At 36.7% G+C, this 27,536-nt stretch overlaps 2 protein-coding genes across 13 annotated transcripts in view; one reads left to right on the plus strand and one right to left on the minus strand.

Annotated features, from left to right (window-relative positions):
- phox2bb (paired like homeobox 2Bb) overlaps positions 1 to 2,465 on the plus strand; it is a 3,516-nt gene extending 1,051 nt beyond the window's left edge. The window contains exons 2-3 of the mRNA XM_083560139.1: positions 370 to 557; positions 996 to 2,465. Coding sequence (XP_083416265.1) covers positions 370 to 557; positions 996 to 1,424 — 617 coding nt within the window. The 3' untranslated portion in view covers positions 1,425 to 2,465. The remainder of the gene's footprint in view (positions 1 to 369; positions 558 to 995) is intronic.
- A 1,942-nt stretch (positions 2,466 to 4,407) lies between these two features.
- limch1b (LIM and calponin homology domains 1b) overlaps positions 4,408 to 27,536 on the minus strand; it is a 107,633-nt gene continuing 84,504 nt past the window's right edge. For 2 of the 12 annotated variants that reach the window (XM_083561465.1, XM_083561466.1), the window contains 20 exons: positions 21,577 to 21,612; positions 20,311 to 20,437; positions 19,450 to 19,604; positions 17,622 to 18,042; positions 16,522 to 16,878; positions 15,560 to 15,641; positions 15,360 to 15,472; positions 13,867 to 13,972; positions 13,683 to 13,757; positions 12,385 to 12,410; positions 11,752 to 11,865; positions 9,978 to 10,070; positions 9,071 to 9,217; positions 8,712 to 8,800; positions 8,493 to 8,602; positions 6,395 to 6,512; positions 6,127 to 6,210; positions 5,723 to 5,831; positions 5,298 to 5,400; positions 4,408 to 5,105 (listed from right to left, as the gene is read on the minus strand). In XM_083561465.1, the coding sequence (XP_083417591.1) occupies positions 5,080 to 5,105; positions 5,298 to 5,400; positions 5,723 to 5,831; positions 6,127 to 6,210; positions 6,395 to 6,512; positions 8,493 to 8,602; positions 8,712 to 8,800; positions 9,071 to 9,217; positions 9,978 to 10,070; positions 11,752 to 11,865; positions 12,385 to 12,410; positions 13,683 to 13,757; positions 13,867 to 13,972; positions 15,360 to 15,472; positions 15,560 to 15,641; positions 16,522 to 16,878; positions 17,622 to 18,042; positions 19,450 to 19,604; positions 20,311 to 20,437; positions 21,577 to 21,612 (2,491 nt within the window). In that variant the 3' untranslated portion in view covers positions 4,408 to 5,079. The remainder of the gene's footprint in view (positions 5,106 to 5,297; positions 5,401 to 5,722; positions 5,832 to 6,126; positions 6,211 to 6,394; positions 6,513 to 8,492; positions 8,603 to 8,711; positions 8,801 to 9,070; positions 9,218 to 9,977; positions 10,071 to 11,751; positions 11,866 to 12,384; positions 12,411 to 13,682; positions 13,758 to 13,866; positions 13,973 to 15,359; positions 15,473 to 15,559; positions 15,642 to 16,521; positions 16,879 to 17,621; positions 18,043 to 19,449; positions 19,605 to 20,310; positions 20,438 to 21,576; positions 21,613 to 27,536) is intronic. The other 10 variants (XM_083561469.1, XM_083561467.1, XM_083561476.1 and 7 more) reach the window with 8 other exon arrangements.

Consider the following 27,536-nt stretch of genomic DNA (forward strand, 5'->3'; position numbering starts at 1 on the left):
GGATTGAAGTTACAGTATACCAGCTGTGGAAAAAAAAGGACGCAAGCATTTATGACAAGTTTCCAATCCAGTCTTCAATAACATTCAATTAACTACATTTCACAGATAACAAGATTACAACCGAGTCTGCTTGTTTTTTTTTTTTTTTTACAACATTATCTTTTTATCGTGATTTGATATGATCGCATTGCCTTCTATAATCATGGCATCCCTTTGCTTACATTTTCATCCAAACTTTATTTTGTGTATATTTTTTTTTTTTACTGAAACAAGACTTGATTTTGGAATTGCACTACGCCATTAAACATTTTTTTAACAAAATGACATGGCTGGTTTTGACAATTTTATGTATTGTCTTTTTTTTGACAGTTCCATACAAGCTGTTTACTGATCACGGTGGCCTGAACGAGAAGAGAAAGCAGAGGCGCATCCGCACCACGTTCACCAGCGCGCAGCTGAAAGAGCTGGAGCGCGTGTTTGCAGAGACCCACTACCCCGACATTTACACACGCGAAGAACTGGCCCTGAAAATTGATCTAACCGAGGCCAGAGTGCAGGTGCATAGACCCACAGCAAGACATCTAATGAATCTAAGCTACCATTTAATCACAATATGCATTTACATTTAATGACATTATCAACATTGTCAGTGTTATATAGTAAGTTTATATATATATATATATATATATATATATATATATATATATATATATATATATATATATATATATATATATATATATATATATATATACACAATTTTAATTCAAAACTAAAATATGCTTTAATAGCTTATATGCTTTTTGCTTATACGCCTATTTGGATAGATCACTTTGACCAATCATATTTAACCCGAAGTAAAACTGAAAAATCTAAATGATCCATATATAAATACAATGTACCATTATTGATTCATTAATTATTTAAGCATATTTAAAGATCATTTTATTATTCTGTATTGTAAAACATTTGTGTTTTTTTTTTTTTTTTTGCAGGTCTGGTTCCAAAACAGACGCGCAAAATTCCGCAAACAGGAGCGCGCAGCTGCCGCCGCCGCCGCCGCCGCCAAGAACGGCTCAGGCAAGAAGTCAGACGCTCGCGATGAGGACAGCAAAGAGGCGAAAGCCACCGACCCCGACAGCACAGGAGGACCCGGACCCAACCCGAACCCTGCATCAACCTGTGGTGGTCCGAGCCCTACAGGCGGATCCCAGGTCAGCGCAAGCGGAAACGGGCAGGTCGATCAGGCCAAGACGACAGTGGTTGGCATGGGTGGCACAGCGCCCAGTCAGGGCTGGCCATCCGCCCCGGGCACCATAACCTCCATTCCGGACTCTCTCGGGGGACCGTTCGCCAGCGTGCTGTCATCTTTACAAAGACAGAACGGAGCCAAAGCCACTTTAGTAAAGACCAGCATGTTCTGAACGAAAGGGGTCGTCCGAGTAGAGGAAGCGAGAAAATGACAAGAGACAAGAGAAATGGAGGGGAGAGAGATCAAAATGGACTGATCACTGACTCATCAGAGGAGGAATGCCAAAACAGTTTTCTCTGCTCACTGCTTAAAAAGAAATACATAAAATGAGGAGACCCAGTCCTGGCCTCCATCATCTGACTTTTTCGATAGCCATTCGTTTACACAGCGAGCTGGATGATACTATCCTACAGACCCTTATTTTAGCCCAAGCTATAATCATCGTTTTGGTTTTGCGTCCTTTTTATTTGTTCTAGTTGAATAGCTGTGATCGTCGATACCATTTATAGATATAAATAACTGACAGACTGACTAAGAAGTATTTCATCACGGACTCGGTGCGACATGACGCCATGGTTGTTCGTTTACACCGACTTTTACGCATCATGTACCGTAAATTATGATATGTCTGTACACACAAATTACTGCCTCTGTTATATATTTCTACATATGAAGTTAAGAAAGCATTAGAGCCAGGGGTTCTAAAAAAAACAAACAAACAAAAAAAACGACATTCATCTAAATATCTATGGTTCTACGGCAAAATTATACCTTAAAATGGCACAAACGTACATTATTTCACAGTTGACAGGAATACTTAAACGTTTTGTGTGTCTTTCTACGGCTGTGTTTTTGTGGCTCAGAATTGTATAGTGTTAATACGTATAATATCGCCCCTCGTAGTTCAGTCTTTTAATGTTTTACAAAAGTTACCACTGGCTAATTCCTTTCAGAAAAAAGGGAATGGATGCAACGCATTGTATTTATTTTTTTTTCTTTATCTTTTGCATGTTGTCTATTTCGTTCAATTTTATAATAATTTGACCTATTTTGTGAGCATTATGTAACACGTTTTGTCCGGGATTTGAAAATTATTTATATGTAGGTAATGGATGCTTATATTTAAGAAGGAAATATTTCTACATGTGCACATAGTTTTTCAGGTGTACCATTGACATGGTTGTTGATGATAAAAACAATAATAATTATGAAACCAAACTGGTCCTGGTTTCTCTTCGGTATGGGTGTAAATAATTTTTAGCTATTATATTCTTTAATTATTACAAATATTTTTGATTTAAATGAATTCAAACGATTTGCCTTTATGGTTGGGGAATGCATGATACTCTAAGGTAACTGATCTTTACATTCAGTCATATTGTGTCAAGAATGTACATTTCTTCATATGGCAAAAATGCTAATATCACAAAAGGTCCAAAGGATTCATAAATTGTAGAATTTTGGTTTATTGGCAGTCAATATCAAAATCGAGGTCAGTTTCAGAACCCTGGACAGCAGCCGACGGGGCTTTGTGCTTTCCATCAAAGCAACATTTAAATCTCATATAATATAAACCATTTAAATTAATACTAAAAAAACAAGTCAGATGGTCAGATAATTTTTTTTCTGATTTAAACGAAAATACTTGTAACTAACAACTGCATTGTATATGATCAGCATTTTTATATTAACATTGTAGTAACATCAGGCCAATTCGGATAGCTTCTGTTCAAAACCTGCTGAACAAAGGGACCCAGAATCAGACAATCTTTTGCAGGAGTTTTATTTATAAACATAGAGTATACTGTAAAGCCATTGCATTGGAACAACAAAGTCATCTATATTCGGATAGTTTATTTGAAGATCACAATAAATATACCTTAGATTTGATATTGTTTCCAAGGTAGGTCATTCATCTTAGACCATATCAAACTGCACCCGCTCTGTATGTAGTATATCTGTCTTTTATCACTAATAGCTAAGCAACCAAACCCATAGCGAGAACACTGACTATATGAGAAATTATGAGAGCATATTTAAATATCGAGTCATCAATGATTTTGAAAGGTAAATGGCAATTAAAGCCTTTGAGTTTCCCACTCTTATGTTCAGGTACATAGTGTGGAAAATGCAATTGGTTAGACTGTGTTACGCAAGGCTAGTACAGTGGTTTCTAGGCAGATTATAAACCATTTCTAAAATAAACATAAGCACTGGTATTGCTGTTTGTGTGCAAAAACATGAAAACCTCTGGCCTTTCTTTCTCCCCATTAACTCGTATATGGATCACCCAAAGCCAGATTTAAGAAAACAAATGTCTAACGTATACCATTAGAAATAAATTACCAAAATGTACTTTTCCTTGAACCTCTTTTGTACATTTAGGATATATTTTTTTCCCTGGAAAGGTGTGTAGTCAAATTATGTTCCCTATATATGTATATGTATATGTATATATATTATATATATATATTATATAATATATATATATATTTTTTTATTTTTATTTTTTTTATTTATATTAGATATACTACATTCATGCTCCAGGGTTAAATGTACAAAAGCTCTGCTCTTGATGGTTCTACCTTAGAGACAAGGAAAACTACAGCTTAGTGCCTTTACTTTCAAAAAACTGGGTTTTTGTGTGTTTAAATTAAAAATATAGTTTGGAGGAGGCAGAGATCACAAGAAGAGATTTCCTCATTCCTTCTCTGCAGCCAAAAAGAAACATTGTTTTGTCCTTACGAAAGACAAAAGTCTTTGGATTCGATATTTCAGGTTGCTTTTTTGTGCATTCATTCTAAGGCACATTGTTTTCAACATTTTTGCATTAATTGCATTAACAATCCCTCCACTAATAAACCAAAACCATCTTAAAAATGACTATAAGGTAAATGGAATTGCTTTTGTCACCACAAAAGCAGCCGATATACATGAGTTTTACTTAATAAGTCCAAACTAGGAAACCTTAACTTGGTATATGAGGACATTTTCCCTCCTTCCACTAAGGAAATGCGTAAGGGGAAATGGATGTCTATCGATCAGGTGCAAGCACGATTACAGTCTGCTTACCAGCCGTGATTATGGCCAGCTTCCCGCCATTACGGAGAGTATGATAGAAGATGAAGGAGGAGCAGCAGCAGAGATGGAGTGCGATTCAGATTAGATAAACCAGCTGTAAATTCTTATTTTTACAGACACAGTGGATAAAAAAAAGAGAAAAAAAAAGAATGCACTAATGTTGGTGTTCTTTTGTGTATTTTTAACAGTTTGCAATGGCCTACATTTTCTAGATTCTGTAATGCCTGGAAATAGGCACCCAATTATTACAGATTGGATGATCATAAGTCATTAGAAGGAACCACTGCATTAAATAAATCCTGCATAATCAAGATAAACAATGCAACCTCAGAGATTTTAATTGTACACACCGTATTTTCACATAGTGATTGGTAAAAGATTCAAGGGCATTTGGATTTATTTTTAACATACAAAAATGGCATCTCATGGTTCCACCAGTAGAATGGTTTTATCTGTATTGTGCTCATTCTAGAGTGACTTAAGCAGAATCGTCTGAATTGGCTTAAAACCCATCTGGTTCTAAAAGGTCTGCCATTTGCAAAACTTTATTGATTAGCTGGGTAAACATTGATGATTGTAACCTTGGGAAAAAAAAGCACCAGGCTTTTGACACACTTATTAGGAGATATAGAAAATAGTAAATGAGCTTAGACTTGGATATATTGCACTGGTCTCAGTAAGGGTGGAGATGCGACCAGTCCAAGCTGTGATGGTTTTCTCAGGCGTTCCCAAATCAGAATGGCTGCTCACAAGTTGGTGGGCTGACCAGCAGCTGAAAAAAAGAGAAGGCGTAATGGTTGAAAATATATTTTTCATAAAATCTTTTAAAATGTAAATTTTTCTAAAACATATTCTACAGAATCATTTTGAATAACTGAAACTACACAGACTAACTGACAATAGCATTAACAAGACAAAAATAAATGTGTGTGTGTGTGTGTGTGTGAGAGAGAGAGTGACTCACAACGAGAGCGGATGTAGCACTGATGACAGTTTAGCAGACCGTTCCTGATCCTTACGTCTGTTCCTGTGGAGGTGTCACCTAGCTGTCCCTTACAGATCCCACACTAAAAGATGAATGTATGTGCATGTGCATGTGTGTGTGTGTGTGTGTGTGTGTGTGTGTGTGTGTGTGTTTATGGGGTTTAGGGGACAATGACAAAACAAAGAGTGCTCAAAAAATACATATATACACATTTATATATATATATATATATATATATATATATATATATATATATATATATATATATATATATATATATAAAATACATAATATAGAGTAAAAAGGAAGACCAGTTGTACATTTGAGACACACACACACACACACACACACACACACACACACACACACACACACACACACACACACACACAAATAATACAAACCTTAAAGCACTGGATGTGGAAGTAAAGGCTGAGAGTCTCGATAATCATGGCTGCTCCTTTACCAAGTGGATTACCACAACTTGAGCAAAGCTTCTTCCCACTCACAGATCTACACACACACACACACACACACACACACACACACACACACACACACACACACACACACACACACACACACACACACACAGAAATGCACACTAATGTTATGGGTTAATACATCACACAGACATCTGCAGTGGTTGCAATACTTTTATGGCCGCACAGTTAAAAAAAAAAGAAAAAAAGAATAGAGACATGGGTGTGGTTGAAGGAGAAAAAGTAAAACCTTGAGAAAGCGCGCCCCCTTGTGGCCAAAAACGACAAAGCGCAACAAATAGACAAAAGCAGCACGCCACTTGTACCTGTTTGGTGATGGAGGCTGTTGTGTGTCTGTGTGTGAGATGGACTGTGAAGACTTTGCAACAGCACTTTCTATGGAGTCATACCTGAGGAGCAGAAGCCACACACTCATTCACACACATTTTCATGCTTGCAGCTTTAGCCATGAAAATGGGATCTGAAACGCTTCAGTAAAAGCTTCATGTGGGTTTTAAGTGCATGCAATCATGACACTGAATGATGCAAATGTATAAATACTTTGCACATTTAACCATGCTCAAATACACCCACCTTCTACGACTAGAAGGTGCTGGCTGGATATTTCTGTTACTGTCCTGTGAAGCAGTCTTTTGCCAGGGCTCTGATGATGTCTGCTGCTGCGGCTGCTGTTTACTGATCCATGAGGCATCTATACCAGACACAGTCATGCATCATTTATAATACACACTGAATACTCTGCATCCTTTGAATAACAACAGGAATCTATGGAATTCCTTTAATGATAGGTCATAAGACATGAATGCAAACATTCAGTCAAATTATTTCTCTTCCCATATATTAAATTTATTTTATATATGCAGGAAAATCCACCAAAATATAATGCACTATTTTCCCTTGCAACCTTGAACTATACGGGGGCATAAACCCATCCTGATGAAATATAGGTGCATACTGCCCTCTAGTGTTGAAAAAATTAAAAACAGCCTTAACATCATACACGGTGTCCTATAAAAACGTGGCAACAGTGTAAAGCATAAAGTCATACAAATAAAGATCAAGAGCTTTAATGATTGATTAAATATCAAAATGAGAATTTCTGTGACTGACTGTCATGGTTCTTCATACCATACAGACTGGTCTGAGTATTTTTGGGTCTGCTGATTATCTGGGTTTTACACATTATTAGCCAGATCTATGCACAGAATTCACTCATGCTACAGACTCACCCAACCCGAACACAAATAATTTACAAACCTATACCTGGTCTGATTAATATCAATTGCTGGTGCCACATGTGAAATGGTGAGACTCAGTTTCAGGTATTATACCAGCATGGATCAACCACACCTTGTGTTAGGAGTTCATGCTGGTGTTAGTGGTGTAATGGGATGGGAAATGTTTTCTTGATATACACGTGGTAAAAGTGAAGTGACTACCAATTGAGCACAGCTTGAATTACACAGGATACCTGATTACCAGCCTTTATATTTATTCACTGTACATATGCGTACATATCTATCTATCTATCTATCTATCTATCTATCTATCTATCTATCTATCTATCTATCTATCTATCTATCTATCTATCTATCTATCTATCTATCTATCTATCTATCTATCTATCTATCTATCTATCTATCTATCTATCTATCTATCTATCTATCTATCTATCTATCTATCTATGTGTATCCCTTCAAAGCCACAACTGACTATTATATTACTAGATTCAATAACATGAGTTCAGTGTACTTCAGCGACACCTCCAGGATTTTTCAAGACCATTTAAAATGAAATTTAAGACCTATATAACATCAAAAACACAAACAGAAATACGTTGTAGCAACTGACCTTAATCAAGCTGTAAATGTTTTTTTTTTTTTTAAGCCAAGTATCGCTAAACTTGCACTTCCCCATAGCTGAAAATTAAAATCCGTTTTATGTCTGTGGTACAATTCAAGAGAGAATTGTGCTAATAACAGGAACCTGATTGGTTGGTGTATGTCGGTCTCATTTGTAGTCGTAATACAGTGAATTATGTTTGGACTAGCGAAAGAAAGAACTAAAACACAAAAGAAAACAACAACAACAAAAAAAACCATTATAAAATGCTGCATTTCAATGAGCATTAGAAGTCGCGTTACACGGACATCGGAAAATTAAGACCTGTTCATAATTATTAAAGACCTTGTACAGCGAATCTAAGACTATTGAAAGCCTAAAATTTGGCTTTTTTAATTTTAGACTTTAAGATCCCGCAGCAACGCTGATCTTAATCCGGTAGAGCACTCTTAGGATGTGGTAGTACAGGAGATTAATCATTGCAGCTGATAAATCTGCACCAATTACATGATGAAATCATTACAACATGAACCAGAATCTCTTAAATAAATTTTCCAACACCTCGCGGAATCAATGGTCTATGCAATCTAGGCTGTTTGGAAAGTAAAACTGCTTCTGCCCAGCTTTTATATGGTGTACCAGTGAGTGTATCATTCAGTATTTCCAGTACCATTTCCTATAAGTAAAGTGCTACCAAAGAACATTTTCACTATGCAGTGGTTTTGGGCTTGTTTTTAAATACTGTCAAATACAACGCATACCAGGTGTCTTTGGAAGTTTCTAGAGGAAAAGTGCAAATTGAAAAGTTAAGAGGTTTTAGAAGACTTACCCTGCCTGGTATGCAGGTGGTCAGGGATCATGTTCTGCCCCCCTCCTTCTAGTCTTCCCCCCTGTCCATTAGGCTGGCCCAGTAACTGGTCACATCTTGGCTTTTGAGGACTGTAGTAACACAAGACCACAAGAAAAAAGAACCACCAAAATGAAGAAGAAGAAACATACCAGTAGATCTAATCCATGTCTAGATCAATGCCTGTTTAACAGAACTGACTGTTCCAATGTCTGAGAGTTCTCTTTCTTTGTCCTTGTTGGTTCATTCCTCCCATTTTCCGTTCGCATCTCATTCTCCAAAGCTCCCATCTAAATGGAAAAAAGAATTAGTATTCATGCATTCTCTCATGCTTAATCTCATTTGTCTATCCTTTCACCTTTCTATTTGTCCTTCCAGGCATCCCCTTTATTCATTGCCCATACATTATCTAATACAACCATCCTAAAATGCATCTTTTCACAAATCTCCCGACCCCTAAAAGTACTGCCCTGCATCTTTACACACATCCTCCAATATAGCTTCTGATGCATGCTCTAATCATTCATACAATTCACCAATACCTCCTCAACTTTTTTCACCATCTGTTCCTCTAACTGCACTTGCTTGTGTTCCCAGTCAGGAACAATGCTGTTCTGTGTGTGAGCAGATTCCTTATAGCAGGGAGAAGATGGCAGGGGTGAGTTGGGTGTCAAAGGAGCCACTGTTTCCTCGAGAATCTTGCGCTCCTTGAAGAGGTCAATAAAGATAAAAAGAAAAAACAGTTAGAAAAACATTCAGTTGAAAGAATGGTGCAGTCTGCATAGAAAACTTATAATAATATTATAAAATAGTATAATGATTGTACAAACTTAGGGCCAAATTCTGTGTTGTATTTATCTTCATTTTGTTGTCGTGTAATATGTAATTATGTAAGGAGTTGAACATAACTATGACAGTTTAATGCAACTAAAATATGCTGAAATTCATGTTCTCAGCTGTAAATACATGCAACTTCTTACAAGGATAATTTTTATTATTTATTATTGGTATTGCCCGTTTACAGTCGACAAATAGTTTCCTTGTCCACAAAGAGGACACTGTAGGAGAGACATTGTGGTGGAAAGGCTTATCAAATGGATTTAATTATTATGGTTAACATTATAAACAAAACCATCTTCTCAGTCATATTCACTATATTAATACTATTATTTTACTACTATTATTATTATTATTATTATTATTATTATTAGTAGTAGTAGTAGTAGTAGTAGTAGTAGTACTATATACTAATATTAGCTTTTTTAGTTGTAAATACTTGTTGGTATTTGATAATTAAATCTTACGTTGATGCTTTTATTCAAAGAGAATCTGGCAACCTTAAAAGATGTAAGCTACACCCATGTGATTTTCACAATTTAAATAAAAATGACTTAACTACTGATTAGTGCAAATACTGACATTACCTTTGGACCAACTCTGAACGCATCCATTACAAAACAGTGTTACCTCCTCATGGTATCTTCTCTCTTCCTCCTCCACTTCCCTCTGGGCTCTCTCCCATTCCTGTTTAAGCCTCTCCTGCTCACGCTGGTACTTCTCCTACCCAAACGTACAAACACAAAAGAAATGAAGGGACATCTCAGGAAATAAAAAATGCCTTCAGGTGGCCTCGTTTTCACCAACGTAGCATTTCCACACAATTACTCAATGATTCTTGCGTTTATATGTATTAATGTTCTGCACAAAGGAATAGATAAAAGCGACGTTTAATAGATTAACAAGGAAACGGTCTCTCTAGATGAATAGAGACGCAGCAGCACAGGGACAGCTATAATCAGTAGAGCAGTAACATTTTAAAGGCACAATCTTTCAGGGGAATTTATGAACCATTTGTGTGCTTGATATGCAACACAGTACAGCTAATAATATTTGGAAAATACCATCCATACACATTTACCTCTAGACGGTTTAAAATTAAAACCACTCTGAATGACAGTCTCATCCATAACGGAAAACAACTGCACATTTTATGCTGGTTGCAGATTACAACATTATTTTAATATTATTACTTGTCATGCTTTACGAAATGATCCCAATAAAAAGAATACAAATAAATAAAAATTCTGGCCAGATTCTATAACAGACTGGTGTGTTAATGTGTTCCCTGTATCAGATTATACAATGAAAATCCTCATCAATCACCGATCAGTGTGATCCAAGCTTGCGAAAGATGGGGTTGCATAAAGAGAAACAAACTGTCTGTATAATCGTTGCAGTGTTCTGCTTAGTGAAAACAGGGTTTAAAGGATACCTTTTGTCTGGGTGAAGGAGCACAATGTGGAATGCCAGTGTTTTAATATGGTAACTATACTTACAGCTGTAAGTAGTGAGAATATATTTTATATTCTTTTATATTACCTGTGGCATCTTTCCAAAGCACTGTGTGAGAATGCTATAGTTACAAAGATCCATCCTTGACTGAGCAGCTGTAATGTGATTGTGCATTTAAATTAGTTTCACACACACACACGCACACACGCACACACGCACACACGCACACACGCACACACGCACACACGCACACACACACACACACACACACACACACACACACACACACACACACACACAAAAGCCTTGTATCTTAAGCAAAGGGGTTCATGCACCATGCAGGGTCAAGATTTCTACCAAAAAACTCGAGTCCTGAAGGTCCGCTATCCTGCACAATTTTCAATTTTCCATTTCCAAACACACCTGATCTAATCCTGGAAATTTAACAGAAAAGTAGGACTAGAATTCAGGAAACCTGGTTTAGATGCAGTGGCAGTGAAATTCAATGTGGTTAAGGGACTGGAACATGCCTCATGTTTCCAAGGCTAAAACATACCGCACATTTAGTTTTTTTCAGAGCGTGGTGCTTGGTAAAGTCTTAAAGGATAAGTATTCTGCTTACAAGTGACTGATGCAGGCAACAGTCAAACTTAAAGCTATTAAGGGTATGCATGCGGATTACTGTGATTAAGCGATGCGTCATGGTAGTAAACACTGAGTGTTAAAACAGTGATACTTATAATTAAACAGAGAAGAACAAACTAGACACGGACAAAGCTTTTCAATCGTACTGTTTAAAGGACACAATTTATAGAATTAGTAGACTCTGGAGGTAAAACATGCTTTCAGCAAATGCTGCTCTTGCTTTTTTTTTCGCAGCCTGCTTGCCATCAGAGCTCCAGCATGCGTCTGAATGAAACAGGAGCTCTGGTTAGCAAAGCTGTTGTACCTGAAGCATGCGTTCTTGCTCTTGCTGCCACTTTTCTTGCCGTTTGCGCTCTTCCTCAGGATCCCATGAAAAGTGCTCACCTCGCTTCACCAGATTCAAAACAGCAGGAGCCACCTGACCGTACCACGTTTACATCATACATATTCGGGTCCACACACACACACACACACACACACACACACACACACACACACACACACACACACACACACACACACACACACACACACACACACACACACACACACACACACACACACGCACACCGTACGGAACGGGAAGGAACGAGGGGGACAGACAGAGTTGGTCTAAAACTACTCCCAAGCCAAGAGTGTCCCTACTCTACAACAGGCATGCAAAAGGGAAAAAGAATGACAGTTTAGACAGATCGTGCTAAATTCTCTTCTGGTTGGTAAGCCTGATATTTTATAGAACAGGAGGTGAAATCTATTATCCTGTTGATACATTTATATGAGAAAAAAGTAGATAATTCTATTCCTTAGCTTTTCTTTTAGCTGTATACTGGTAATTATAATATTATTTATTGAACATGAAGTTCAATACCAAAGGAGAAATAGCAAGACCTTCTAGAATCAGAAAAGAGTAAAGGAGGAAAATGATATTACAACTTACATTTCCTTGTTGTTTCTCAACAGGTTCTGTAGAAAGGTAAACGTGTTCAACAATGTCATTTAGTAAAGTACAGAAAATAAAGTTTGTCCTAATAAGTTTAGTCTAACAGATTAGATAGATAGATAGATAGATAGATAGATAGATAGATAGATAGATAGATAGATAGATAGATAGATAGATAGATAGATAGATAGATAGATAGATAGATAGATAGATAGATAGATCAAACTCAAAACTATATTCACACAGCAAATGATTGAGCTGAAGAGTTTGAAGAATTCGCAATACTGGTTGCTATAGCAATAGCTCTATGTTCTGTTTTTGAGAAGGGGTGTGTACCAAATGATCATAAAAAGCAACCAATCAGGTGTGACTGTTCCAGAAACATGAATTTTACTTTACCTGGCTACTTTACCCAGAAGTATTTAAAAACGATTTTAAATCATTTTTATAGTGAGCTGATATGAAATTAGTAGAAGTTCTGAATTGAATAATTTCTGTTTTATTAGTTACATGACTGATTCATGTTTACGTTCTTAGTAAGACCTTAGGATCATTTATACCACAGCACTGCTAAATCCTTGCTTCAATGGTTTTGATGATTTTTTCAATAACAGCAGCCTTGAGAGTAGTGCTGGCTGCAAGGCAAAGCACTTGTATGAACAGCTTACACAAGACGTGTATGGAAAACGCTCTGTAAAAACGTTTGGTGAAACTATGTTTATTTTTTTAGTTTTGGAAAGAGACTCCAGTGTCAGTGGTAAATCTGTAACTTACATGGGAAAGTCTTTTTGATTTTTGGAAAAAGACATGCTGTGTTTTTTGTATTTTTGAGTTTAAGAGAGAGATAAAGAGAGGTTGGTATAATGTAAATGGAATAAAAGCTAATGCTTGAAGATGTTGCACAAATAAAAAAATAATCATTAGAAGGCTGCTGTGGTATAAGAAGAATAAAACATGTTGGGACATGCTGCTATGGGAAAACAATCATCTTCAGGGTAGTAGCAGCAACTCAGTGTTAACTTACTTAGTAGTAAACATGTATCATAGTGGCCAAGATGCGTTTTATTTGTTATATACTGCATATATAGCTTCGTTTTAGTAAAAATAAAACAGGAAGGTTTGAGGAAATGTTTTGGGAACACAAAATTGTCTCACTCAACACATAAGATCACAAAACAGAGCATGAAACCAACAGTCAAAGAGCAACAGGACGTACAGTGTTTTAAGCCAATGGAAAGCCTAGTTATAAAACTCCACATCAAGGGGGCGGGGCAAAGCATAGCCAATTATTTTACCTGGTGATGTGAAGAAGTCCCAGCGTAACTTAGGGTTACAGGACAATGTTGCTAGCTGAGCACTGTTGACCAGCTCTATACAACAAGTCAGAGTCAGGGAAAAAGGAGAGGATACTTGAGCCACTGCTCAACCTCTAAAAAGGGTGTAAAGAACATTATTATGTACTCAAATGCACTGATTCACCTTTTAAGGGGAGTCCGGAAACACATTTGGGTGTAGGGTGATCTAAAACGGATTGGGCTGGTGGGTTTGCGGTTCTCTCTGATGATTCCTGGACTGGTTTACTGACCTAGAACATAAAGCACATTTGATAAGAAATGACTAAATACACTGAATATACTGTGAGCAATTTTAAGATTCCTCTACTTTAGCACACAGGAGTAATTCGTCGTCTGTCTTAAATGACTCTTTTCATTGTGAGCTGACTCATATTTCATTCATTCATTTTTTTTTTTTTTATAAGAACACGATTCCTTGATGCTTTCACCAAAAACGTACCAGCAATTTATATTGACGTTTCCCTAATGTTGTTAATCACACACAGCGCAACCATAATAAAAAAGAATCCAATGAAGAATCCGAGTTGTTTGGCGCGGCATTACAATTTAGCGCCGGTTCAAGTTTAGATTTGTAATTGACCGTAAACCGTGTGTGACTGAGGTGCGTGTGATATCGATTTTCACTTCAGTGAAAGTTAAGTACGGACCCAGGAGGTGCAGTAATATAACAGTAGGCTATTTTAAAGTAATTATGCAGTTTGTTGCTGTATTTTTATTTTAAATATATGTGCCTGTTCGAAAATGTTCAACATGTCTCATTGCCTTTAATCAGGGTTACTCACGAGTTTAAATTTCACTCTTCCGGGAGTCTCTTTTTTAGATGCAAACTTCCCGCAGCTCTTGAGAATAATTAGCATACACAATAACCTCGTTTTTATATTGTTTCTTCCCACTACTTTTCCTCCCACTACTTTGCAGTCTTCTTTGTAAATCACCCACAAGACACCCACTAACCGTGTGCACAACTTATCAACTTATTTGCACACAATAATTTGTACTGGTTATTTGGGAGCTTAATAAACCAGGGCCCGAAAGTTATAAAGATATAGTATGCATTACACCAGATGTATTTAAATTGTTCCTCCTGTGGCGTATTTCTCAGTTTGCAACGAACTTCCACTCCTTGTTTTTTTGCAATGCAAACAGTTTTTAATCCCTGTCCAATATTCATTAGTATTAGTTGCAGAGTGATACATGTAACACTTTGTTGTATGCCTATTCAGCTTTTGGGGGGGGTAACATTTTCAGCATTGGTCAGCAACCAAGGCATTTTCTTGGCGATCTCAAAATATTTGCCATTCATCATTTCTCATGAGATACGATGAAAGTGGAAAAGCTTCCAAAGCGTGTCCATTAATAATGAAACACCTGCACAAATGTCAATTGGCTCATCTGCTTTTTTCCTTCTAAAAAAGACAACCCTTTTTTTTTTTTATTACATATTTCTAAGCGTATTTGAGCACACTGGTTTTAAAATGCAGAACATATAAGCAAAATTACTACAAATCTTCATTTTCCATTTCATACATTACCCATCACAATTCTCATTTAACTCTGCCTTAGAACATAAAGTCTGGGAAAATCATTAAACGTAATGTTTGTTATGTAGGTACAAACCTGGCTATCAGATGTGTTGATGTACGATGATGCTTGTGTGTCTTGTTCGGTCTGACTGACTGTTGCAGAGTCGGTACTCTCCACTGGATGCTCTTTAGTACACTGCTTATTCTCTATAAATAAATAAAAAAACTAATGAAAATAAACCCCAAGGGAAAACACAGCATAAAATGGTTTGAAATAAATTCATAATTACAGACCTTCTGATTGGTACTCTTTTTGTTTTTGAGTAGGAGATATGCTCCCAACCTGTGGAACTGCCTCTTCTTCAGACTGTGACTGCTAAATATAACAAAGCAAATAATTAATTATTAATCAAATGTAAATAGTGTTCTGAAATATTCAGTATTTTACATATATAGAGCGCTAAAGTATTCACCCCTTCGAAATGTGCCATAAAATGGATTAAACTTAAAATTTCCACAGATGCAATAGCCCCAGGGATGTATGTAATCTATGTACTTAATCTCTTCATTCAAAAAAACAAAAAAAAACAAACAACAATTGCAAGGAATCACATCACATGTCAGCTCAGTTAAACAAATGACACATTTGCACCAAAGATTTGGGACACCTGAATTTTCCAGCCATATGTGGTTCCTCCCCAGACTGTTACCACAAAGCTGAAATCACACAATTGTATATGATGTCTTCACATGCAGTATCACTAAATTTTTCCTTTACTTGATCTAGTAGACCCAGTTTCAGCATAATGCCCCTGTGCTCCAAAATGATATGGGCTACTATAGAGCTCTGTCCTCAACCCTAGTTAACACCTCTGTAATGAATTCGACCGGCCTCTTCACCCTACATCAGTTCCTGACTAACCCCCTTTGGTGGCTGAATGAGCAAAAATCTCCACAAGAACACTCCAAAATCTATTGAAACATCTTCCCAGAAAAGTGGAAGTTTTACAGCAGACTAAATTTGGAATAGCATTTTCAAAAGCACATAAGGGGCATAAAGGTGTCCCCAAACCTTTTGTAATTTCTGGCTATGACAATTAGACATTTTATTTGTAAATTAAATTATTAAATCGTCTATAATCCCAATTTAGTGCACAAAATGTTGAAATGTGCTTATCAGAGACCTCCACCAAATGGCTGAAAACCAAAATAGATGCTGAAAAGCTACAACAACAAAAGTCTAAGCGTGTACAGACCGTAGGTATGACTGTGGGTTGATTAAGCTCTTCTTCTTTCTGTGTGTCCTCTTCCTCTTGTGTCTCAGGTCCTGGCACCATGCTATGCTGGTCTACTGACTGGAAGTCTGCTGTGTCTAACTCCAGAGTGTGTGAGGTTGCTTGTTTGTCTGAGGACAGAGAGTCTGGCGCCTCTATTTCTGTACTGTCTGAGTCTCCGTTCTTTGAAGGAGATGGATAAAACAGCAAAGCAGATGAATCTCCTGTGTGCTCTCTTTCACTAGCATCTTCTCTTTCTCTGTCAGTTCCCCATTCTTGCTTGTCTCGGGCATTGTGGTCCCTGTCTGTTTCCCCATTAACACGCTCCATTCTGTCTCGCTGAAAAAGATAGAAAAACAGATTCTACATTAACTTTTTTTTTTTTTAAACAAACTGATACTTACACCGATTTGAGCACGTAAACATTCACCAAGTTCAAGTTGAACGTGTTAGCCAGTCAAAGCGCTTAGGACAGAGGAATTTGTCCAAATGAATCACTGCACTGTGTGTGTAGGTTGTAACTGTAGACATCATCAGTGTTGAATGGGGTATTTCACTAGGACTGATCTGTGCAAGCCGTTTTGTCCTAGTGGAACCACTTTACACAGTGAGAGCCCACTCACTTGCACACAGACATGCACACAACACTGAACACTGCCAGCTATTCAAATGGCTCCCACGCTACACACCACACATGCCATCCACTAGAAAGTGACACTAGTTTGCTTATTTTCAGCAGCACTCACCGTTTCCTTGTGCCCTATTTATTGACCTAAACAGTCCACTTTACCCTTTAAACGGGTTAATGTTTTTGCCACAAAAGAATTAATGATAATAACAATATTGATAATATGCATGTACAATAATTGTGTATTAGATGCTTTTATTAGTATTATTATAACATCTATCTATCTATCTGTCTGTCTGTCTGTCTGTCTGTCTGTCTGTCTGTCTGTCTGTCTGTCTGTCTGTCTGTGCATTTATGTACTTATTTGTTTATGTAATTCACACTCTCAAATATGTAATTTGCCTCTTTTTCTTCAATTACACACAACTCCCCGCAATCCATTCATTGATCATACCTGGGCAACTTTGTCATTGCTGTAGGGTTTGGCACTAAGTAATGGGATGCTCCTGTTTGAAAAAGCTGCCCCTGAATCTCCTCCTGCACTCCCTACAGCAATGTGCTCTGGCCCGTATCCCGTCACCCGGGCCTCCACAGTGGTGCTGAACTTTTGCGCAGGGAGGGATTGTTGACGCAGATACTGCAGTGGATTGGAGGGAGAGGAGGGGGAAGTAAAGAAAACAGAGTCGCTGGAGTTAGATGTGTAACGCGTGGGGTCAGCAGAGATACTGCGCTCGAGAACACGGGGTAGTTTGAGGCGTTCCAGTATAGCTTCACTTATAGTAAAACGCAAGGCGTAGCGCTGTAGAATAGCAGCTGCCTCCTCTGGAGTTCGGGCTCTCAGGTAAGCTTCATGGAGTTCCCGTTCACGTCGTTCCCTAATAGAAGATCAGAGAAAGAGAAAAAGAGAGAGAGAGAGAGAGAGAGAGAGAGAGAGAGAGACCATTAGAGGACTTGAATAAGATCATTAGTAGCCATATAATACCATATATACCTTATAATGTTGTAAAGTTGGATAAATTTACATATGAATAGCCCATGCCTGTCCCATCCTGAGAATGGAATTTGTTTATATAAATCATATTTATATAAATTATATATATATTGAATATTATATATTTATATATAGCTATACTTGGACTAAAAATCTTTAATTTTTTATTTCTTCATCATCACTAGGTTTTATGTAATTCTTAGTGTGTATATTGTAATTTTTCAGGGTTTTGTGGACATTCCTGCTTCATCTGCTGTGACATCTATAATAAAAAATCCTTTTAGTTTCTAGTGTTTTTTTTTTTTGTGGTAATTGCCAAAAGTATAGTGATCATCAATTCACAATTTTTCAGAAATCTCTGTTTAAAAATAATAGATTTTTTGGTCATGTGATTTCAAACTCTAAACTTTTAGTCTGATTAAATCCCCAAACCAGTACATACAATCCAATCCCTGAGAACAAGGATAATCTCCCTGAGATGACATGAGGAAGTATGGGACAAAAAGAAAAGATAAAAAAAAAAAAATGACCCCACCTTTTCTGGGTAAAACCTGATAATGGGATTATAAATGATTAAAATAATTATATGTATTGAAAGGATGTACAGTAGAATGTTACATTTTTAGGAAATGTAAATATACAGGGTATCTATATAAGACCATCCACATTAACAGTTTAGTAGATACTTTATCAACTTTGAGAACAAAGTACTGGGACATCCAACTTTTCAGCCATATGTGGTTCTTCCCCAAATTTCTACCCCAAAGTTGGAAGAACACAATTATACAGGATGTCATAAAATGCGGTGGCATAAAATTTTTCCTTTACTTGAACTAGTAGAGCCAAACCTGTTCCAGCATGACAATGCCCCTGTGCACAAAGCCAGCTCCATGAATTTATGGCTTACATGGGATGAACTGAAAAACCTGTGATAGAGCTCTGACTTATTGAATACCTTTATGATGAATTGGAACGATGACCGCATCGCAGGCCCCCACATATCACCTACATCAATACCTGACTTTACTAACACACTTGTGGAAGAATAACCACAAATCTCCACAAGCACACTCCACAGTCTAGTGGAACATCTTCCCAGAAGAATGGAGGCAACTTTAAAAGCAAATGTGGACTTAATGTTAAATGGGATGTTCAAAAAGCACATACAAATCTTATGGTCTGGTGTCCATATAGTGTATCTACTATACACAAAAGAACCAAACTAGATCTTTCAACTCTTGGTGCAATAATAAACTACCTACAAATAAATAAATAACAAGCAAAGATGTACTTGTCTTCGACTATCTCCCTGTAAGTCTTGAAACTCTTCCGCCTCTGCGAGCCTTCGTCCAGGCTCAACAGCCTTTCCATCTTCTTCCTCTCTTCCTCTTTTTTTATCAGGTCTTGAGACACACTTCTCCTGCGATTCTTCCACCGTGCCAGGTCCTGAACACGCACACAGACACGGGTCACAACTGCATTCAAAAGTGTTATTATACTGCATGTAGCATTTATTACTCGTTATAGTGGTATGTATTATTCTTATATTATTTATAACTGTTACTGGTATTATAATTTTATATAATAATTTTTTCTTATAATCTTTAACACAAAAAAAGGGTTATTAATTAATAATTTTTTTTATATGACTATCCAGATAAATGGGGAGGGTTGCGTTAGGAAGGACATCCAGCGTAAAAACGTGCCAAATCGAACATGCGGATCATGAATACGGATGATCCGCTGTGGCGACCCCTAATGGGAGAAGCCGAAAGAAAGTTTATTCTTACAAGTTTTTTTAAAGCTTATTTAATTGAAATCAATTTTGAAAAAATGATTTAACACCGTCATAATGTCTCTTTCTTTCTAAAACAACGTTTCTTGATAGGTCCTAGAGCTGCAAAAATCTAGATCTACTACATAGGAATCTTGTCCAATTACGAAGGAAATACAATTGGAATATTTCACAAACAAGCTGTTGAATGGGTCCCATCTTGATTTCAATTATTAAAAATTAAGTTAGATATTAGACATAATGTAGTGCCATTGGAATAATAATTTATAATGTAGTGCTTCTTTGGAACATCTAACCGTCAATCGGTTTTCTTTTACACTGTCACTCTAAGTGTCTCTGTGAATCTCCAACACTCACATCCTGCCACTGGCTGTCCTCCTCCTTCATCCTGCTATACTGACTGTGCATCAGCTCGTGTCGGACGTGACTGTGAGGCGGCAGCAGGCCATCGTCCTCAGTCCTCACATCAATCATACTCATACTCCTATAACAAAGAAAGAAGGGTTAGGACAAGTTACTGTTTATTGAGTGCACTCACAGAGATGCCGTCCGTTTTAAACAATTAGGTTGTAAATTAGCATGTGTAAGTTTACTGTGCTTCCCGTTTAGGTCATGCAGTCTGATAAATAATGCAGGAAAACAAGCCGGTAGAATGCAAACACCACAAAGATGCATTCGAATGGAGTGCTGACAAACTGCGTATCATCGAAGTGATAGAAATTGCCGTCGAGTCATTCAAGCTGGAGTCAGATGCAGAGAGAACATTAGTGTTAAGAAGAGCAAGCGATTTCCAAACTGACATGAACTATGAGTGCCTTGACTGGCATTCAAAGAAAAACATATCAGATTTTAGTCTATGAGGCCACAATGTTCCGATTGGCCTTGTGGCTGAGAATGGTGTCGAGTACGCTGACCCCGACACCACAGTGCAGGAGATGACTGTTTTCAGAGAACTCGAATGGTGAAAGAAATGCTAGGCACAAAACCCCAGTGCCGATTAATGTTCTGAGTAAAAGCCATGCAGGGCAAAGAAAAAAAATGCGATTTTCATATTAGGACTAAATATTATTAATATATTTTAATAAGTGGTTTGAGTTATTGTATTACTTAAAGGTGAAGTGTGAAAAGGTTATTCTTGTCTGGACCCCTTAAAAATGACACTTTCAACAATAAAACTGGCCCTTTAACTTTTAGCATGCATTAGATTAAATTGGATTTTCAGTAGAAGTCAAATGAGAATTATTATTATTTTTTTTTACATAAATATGATTTTGCTCAAAAGCCTTGCAACATTGATAAATACTTTAGTAGTAAACACTATACCTATACCCATTTTAACTATACGTCTATGAAGACGTGCCATTATCAGCGTCACTGAAGCACTCAGAGCCCAGTACTGTGTGTTCCCAGAGCCCAGTAGTGTGTTCCCAGAGCCTAGTACTGTGTGTTCCCAGATCCCAGTACTGTGTGTTCCCAGCACCCGTATTGTTAGCAAGGTGCGTTTATTCTACTTTTAGCAAGTAGACTCAAGCGCATGCAAGCACAAGGCTTTATACGAGTGAATACAAACATATGCACAACCCACAAGTGCACGATAAATGACTTGGTATTAGAAAGACTTACTCTGCGTCATCAAATACACTATCGCTGCGGCCAAATCTACAATGGGTAGACATGGGGGAGAAAAAAAAAAAAGATAATAAGGTCAACTAGATCACTTTAAATGAAGGCACTGAAGTGTTCAACAACAAATAAGCCATGTCTCTATCAAGTCCTTGAAGACAAGTAATAATATACAGTATTATAAATCCCTATGCATACAGTGTGTGTATATGAGTGTACTGTATCCTGGTTATAACATCATTGTAATTCCTATTTGCAGACCCAAGAGGGCAACCTAAACAAACTCTCCAGGTTTCCAGGCTGAAGCAAAAACAAAGCATAGTCTCTTTATGTCTTATAAATTAGGACTCAAATCTAAGCATTCAAAGCACAACACACTGAGTTACATCCAAGTGATGCAGAAAAATGCCACAAAACACAATATTGGTCATCCGAAAAAGAAAATCCAACCAGATGACAGCATCTATGAACAAATCTAAATATAGCTTGGAGGTTTGACCAAAGGGAATAAATCTGCCTAAGACTAGGAAATTGTGATTTATTAGCTGAACCAACGTTGCAACTACACAATAAATCTGCTTGAAATGCTAAATAGGGGAAACTTTCTGGTATTTATTAAATATAACATTTTTGGTCGTTCTGCAGTTGAACTGGAAGCAAAAAGTCTACTGGTTAAATGTGTTTGAAATCATTATTACATCACTGAATTATTCAATAATTACATGCGTGTAACAAAACCCAAAAGCAAACAAACCAACATCTGGACAGGAATAAAATCAACAACCAGAATGAAAATCTACTGTTCAAATGAAAGTTGAAATGGAAACAGTATGATGCTCTAAAGTCGATCTTGTCTGTAATGAAACCATAATATGAAAATGAAACTGTATAAGTGATTAGCATGAAATTAAGTGTTTGGATTTTTTTAGGAATTAAGGTTAAACAAAAAACAACTACCATCTCCATATTCACTTATTAGCAAAGTTTACTTAGCTAAAACTTTAGCAAAAAAACATATTAGCAACTAAAAATATTTGTAATGTAGTCAAGTGTATCTGGTATTTCCTACTATTAGAATACAAAAAAAAACAACATTTATTAATATTAATCCTATTTCTAGACATATGTATTCAATTCTAGACTAGCTGTCTTGTTCTATAGATACATATGGGCAAAAGAAATTGAGACCTGTTTTTTTCAGGCATATGTGCTTTTCCCCCTAAATTCTGACCACAAAGTTGTAGCCTATCAATTGTATAGGATGTCTATAAACATGGTAGCTTTACTAGAAGATCTAAGCCTGTTACAGCATGATAATGCCCCTGTGCACTAAGCCAACTCCATGAAGATATGGTTTACATGGGTTTGAGTGGAAACTTGTGCTTGGCCTGCTACAGAACTCTGACCTTAACACTATTGAACATGAATACTGAACATGAAACTCTGACTGCACACCAGGCCTCCTTACCCTACATCAGTATCTATCTTTATAAATGCCCTTGTGGCTGAATGAACACAAATCTCCTGAAGCACACTCCAAAATATAGTGGAGGATCTACCCAGAAGAGTGGAGGTCATCATAACAGCAAATGAAGACTAAATGTGGAATGAAATGTTCAGAAAAAACAAAGCTTATGGTCAGGTGTCCACAAACCTTTGTCCATGTATTATAATTTACATGAATTAGATTACTATTCAACTTTTTTTTTTTTAGAAATAATGTTGAGGAAATAGATATTACACCAATCTGCCAATCTATGATTTATTTCAGATTGCTTTTACTTTTTAAGATATTTATAATAAACATTTTATGCTGATTTATTAAACTTTTCCACACTTGCACAATCAGAAAATCCATTTGTTAGCGATCAAGGTGAAACAGACATTTTCTGAGGCAACCGCAAATACAGATATTTTAATTCTTTCAACCAAAATATTCCTAAAACATTTCTACAAATCCATTAAAACTTGACTAAATATTGTCTCAAGGGTGTCTTGACCTTTCTGGGGTCCACCCAGTCCTGATATCTTAACGTGCCCATTCTTACTTGAAACAACAGAGAGAGGAAGCAATTTATTGCACTGGTGTTCTGTACAGTATGTGACCTTGTTCCCCAGCAAATCTACAGCAGACCCAGACATGTTTACGAGTTTTAACAAACCCCATAGGACAAGATTCCTAGGGTTTCTGCAATGCTCCTTAACGTATCATTCTTAAGATCAAATTTAATAGCACAGATATAAAGGAGAACCTGTGAGCTCACATGAATAAGATGATAATCAAAACAATTTGAGAAGGAACTCCTGCAAATATAAAAGCAAAAAACTAAATTAATATATGAGGTTTAAAAGTTATGGATACAGAGATTTGAGACACCTGCAGAAAATATCCTCATGGCAGCCTTTTTTTTTTATCTGTCTACTAATGCAGAAAATAAGAGAACGTGTGTAGAACTCATGCAGCCATGTTAAGGTGCACCCTGCATCCTCTCTTTGCTTGGGACTGGTAGGGAAAACAATCCTGGCCCAGTTTGCAGAAGAAGACTAAGAAGGCCGACCACTATGATGCTCGTTGTCATAGAGCTGCTAGTCATTAATGTGTGCTGGAGTGTCTCAAAGTAAGAATGGGTGGGACTACTGCCAAGACAACGAAGGGATTATCACCATGGACAACATTGAGTATGATGAGTCTGCAAGCCAAGTGGTACTCATCAGAGCAGAAGGAACAAAGCTGGTTGTGCACATTATGGTGTTAGCATAAAATGTGCACTGGTAAACACTTGTTCAATCTGGTCTTGGGTACAGAGTCTCACGTGGATAGATGCCAAGTCCAGACGTGTTTAAAAAGTACCTTTAAAGCAAGCGCACTCTTTAAATCATTACCGCACACATAATTCACAAAACTTTGCAGAACTCTAGTTCAATGACTACTACTGATGTTACTGCTGCTACTACAACTACTGCTACACCTACTACAATAATATTAAACTTATTATTAAATAGTGCATTTAATAGCAGCCTGAAAGCACAATCGTGTAGAAACAAATCATAAAAAAAAAAAAATTCAACAGTCAACCTTCAATTCAACAGTCAAATAAAATATATTTTATAATGAGTTTTAAAAATACTGAATGCTGAATGTGTGACTGATGTCAGCCAGAAGTACATTCCATAGATTTGGAGAATAAGATGAAAAAGCCTAATCAAATAATGGATCATAAATGAATATAAGAACCTGACTAAGAAGAGCAACAGTTATATTTTAGCATGTAAAGTGTCAAGAATTTAGACAGATACTGGGGAGAAAGTGAATGCACAGCTTTGTGTGAATAAATGTCTGAATAAATATTTAAAAATCAACAAAAAATCTGAAACAAACCAATGTATTATACTAAATTAAAAGTAACATGATCACTAGTCCTAAACCTAGAGTTTTTTATTATAATGTATTTAGTTTAGATTTATTAACCCCCAGCATGAAGTTTGTTGAAGTAATCAATGCAATAAAACATTTAATAAAATTAAATTAAAAAAAGTATTTTTTTGGCCACAGAGAAGGATATCACAGGATGAAGTCATTAAATATTTTCAAGATGAAAAAAGGGAGTTTTGACAATATTCTGCACATGTGGAAAAAATCAAAGTCTGCATCAAATACTGTATAACTCACATTTTTCATTTTCATTTGAACCTTCAAAACTAAATTATCTAAAACATTGAAATTTAAACGTATGGTTTGTCCCATTAACATATTTGAATACGCTAAGATGTACAGTGATAATCAAACAATGCACCATAGTAACCACTTGTCACGGTCATGGTGTATATGGAAACTATCCTGTAAAGTGAAGGTTAGATTACACACTGAATGGGATGCAGGTGCCACACATGGGAACAACATATACGCAATCACAATTTTAGAATTGCAAGAAAACCCGCAAAGTAAAGAAAAAACGTGAACAAATGAAGAGTAGTGATGTGGTGTCCACCTGATGTGTACATTAAAAGTCCATCATTAACTGTCCAAAAAACTTAGCAATAAGGAAAACTGTATTCAATTAAATGAAACCAATATATGAATAAATACAGACATAAGAAGGTAGATACAATTAATCAAAACATCACATTGCAGCTGTTGGTTGCTGTATGCGCAATTGCTATGCAATAACTATGCAATGCAATGGAACATTTAATGTTATTATGAATTATAAATCCAAAAACAGGACAAAAAAAGAAAAAAAGAAAAAAAGAACACCTTCCTTTGTACCTCTACATTATGTAAAGACAGATATACAAGTGCAAGATAATAAAGCTGTATCAGAATGCAACCTTTCATGTCTCCCTAAAGGGGGCTGATTCTTTTACTGGCCCCAGAACACAAACAGTCCCCTGTAGCCATCGGGAACGCAGCTCTATAAAACCAAAACCCTGATGGGAGATGCCTTCCATGAGTGAGACAGACCAAAACCAACAGCCTCATGCCAACATGAACACATACACACCCATACAGTGTGTCATCAATAGTGCAATAATATGGGAGCATTGAACTTGACTGATGCCGTTTATGAGCATCTACACTGAGAATATAACTCTATATGAATACTTTGTCTGGAAAGAACAGATAACATGCATAAAACAGATTCAAATAAATATCCAAACAAGAGGTGCACTATCAATCAATTAATCTATCCATCAATTCACCATTTCATCCACAATTCCTTCCACCATTCCATCCAGGGTCTCACAGTGGAGAATATCAGGCAAACTCTGGTTGGGGAGCTCACACATCACAAGTACACACAGGTACAAAAACTTGAGACAGTTTGGAAATGCAAATCCTATAAACCTGAGATATTCAGAGAGAACCTCCAAAGAATGGGGAGAACATGCAAATTCCCCCACACAGAACAGAGACATCATGATTACTTTTTAGCAGAAAACATGAGTAAAAAGTTTTTACTTTCATGTGAGTGAGAGGCCAGATATGAAGCTTAATATGAAGATATGAATGAAACTCATTCACATGACTTTAGACCTGAATCTAGGCTAAGAGAAAATATTGTGTTAAGCCTTAGTAACTGCTTGCTGAATGCCAAGTGAAAACAAAGACACAAGCCAATCTCCAATAACATCTTTATGTGTGATGAGACAAGACCACATCTCATAGGTAAAACAGTAACCGAAGACTAAAGTCACTTCTTCCGATGGATTAAAGTACTTACTTATTTTCCATAGTTTGAATTAATGTATGGAACTCTACTATTTCTACAACTACAACTTTTACTACTACTAAAAATAATAAACATTATTTTATATAGAGCCATTAAAGGATTAGCTTTTAAGCATAGCTTTTTAAGGCACCTAAAAACATAATCATATAGAAACAAAATATATAAAAAATACCCATTCAACAATCAAGTAAAAGATATTTTAAGATGAGTTTTAAAAAATAAATGTCTGTGTGTGACAGCCAGAAGTGAATTCCATAGTTTTGGAGATTAAGAAAAAATAATGGAACAGAAACTAGTCTAAAACTCTGAATTAACCATGGCTAGTTCAGTTTTTTATATATTTCGAAGGCATGTACAAAAGAATTAAGATTTTTTTTTTTTTTTTAAGGGAGAACAAACAAGTTTTGTTTATGCGCACTTCACTTTTAAATCTGAATATGCACAGGTACATTTGAAGCACTCAACAAATAGACAATGCACAAGACCCTTACACCCCTGATTGACACAGATTCTGTTATTCTTACCTAACTTTCGATTCCAGAGTTTACTTTCAAGATTTCTTTCATTGTGTTGTGTACAGAGCACAGGGCCATGTTATAACTTTCTTACATTGTCCCTGCATGGGCAAGTCCAACTTGGCCCAGCACTGCAATGTTCATGCTGAAATGCAGGAAGCCTGCTCATTTCCCGTCTTCCTCTGGGTGGAGTGTGTGTGTGTGTGTGTGTGTG

This window comes from Silurus aristotelis, assembly GCF_946808225.1.
Source record: "Silurus aristotelis genome assembly, chromosome: 14".
Classification (NCBI taxonomy): domain Eukaryota; kingdom Metazoa; phylum Chordata; class Actinopteri; order Siluriformes; family Siluridae; genus Silurus; species Silurus aristotelis.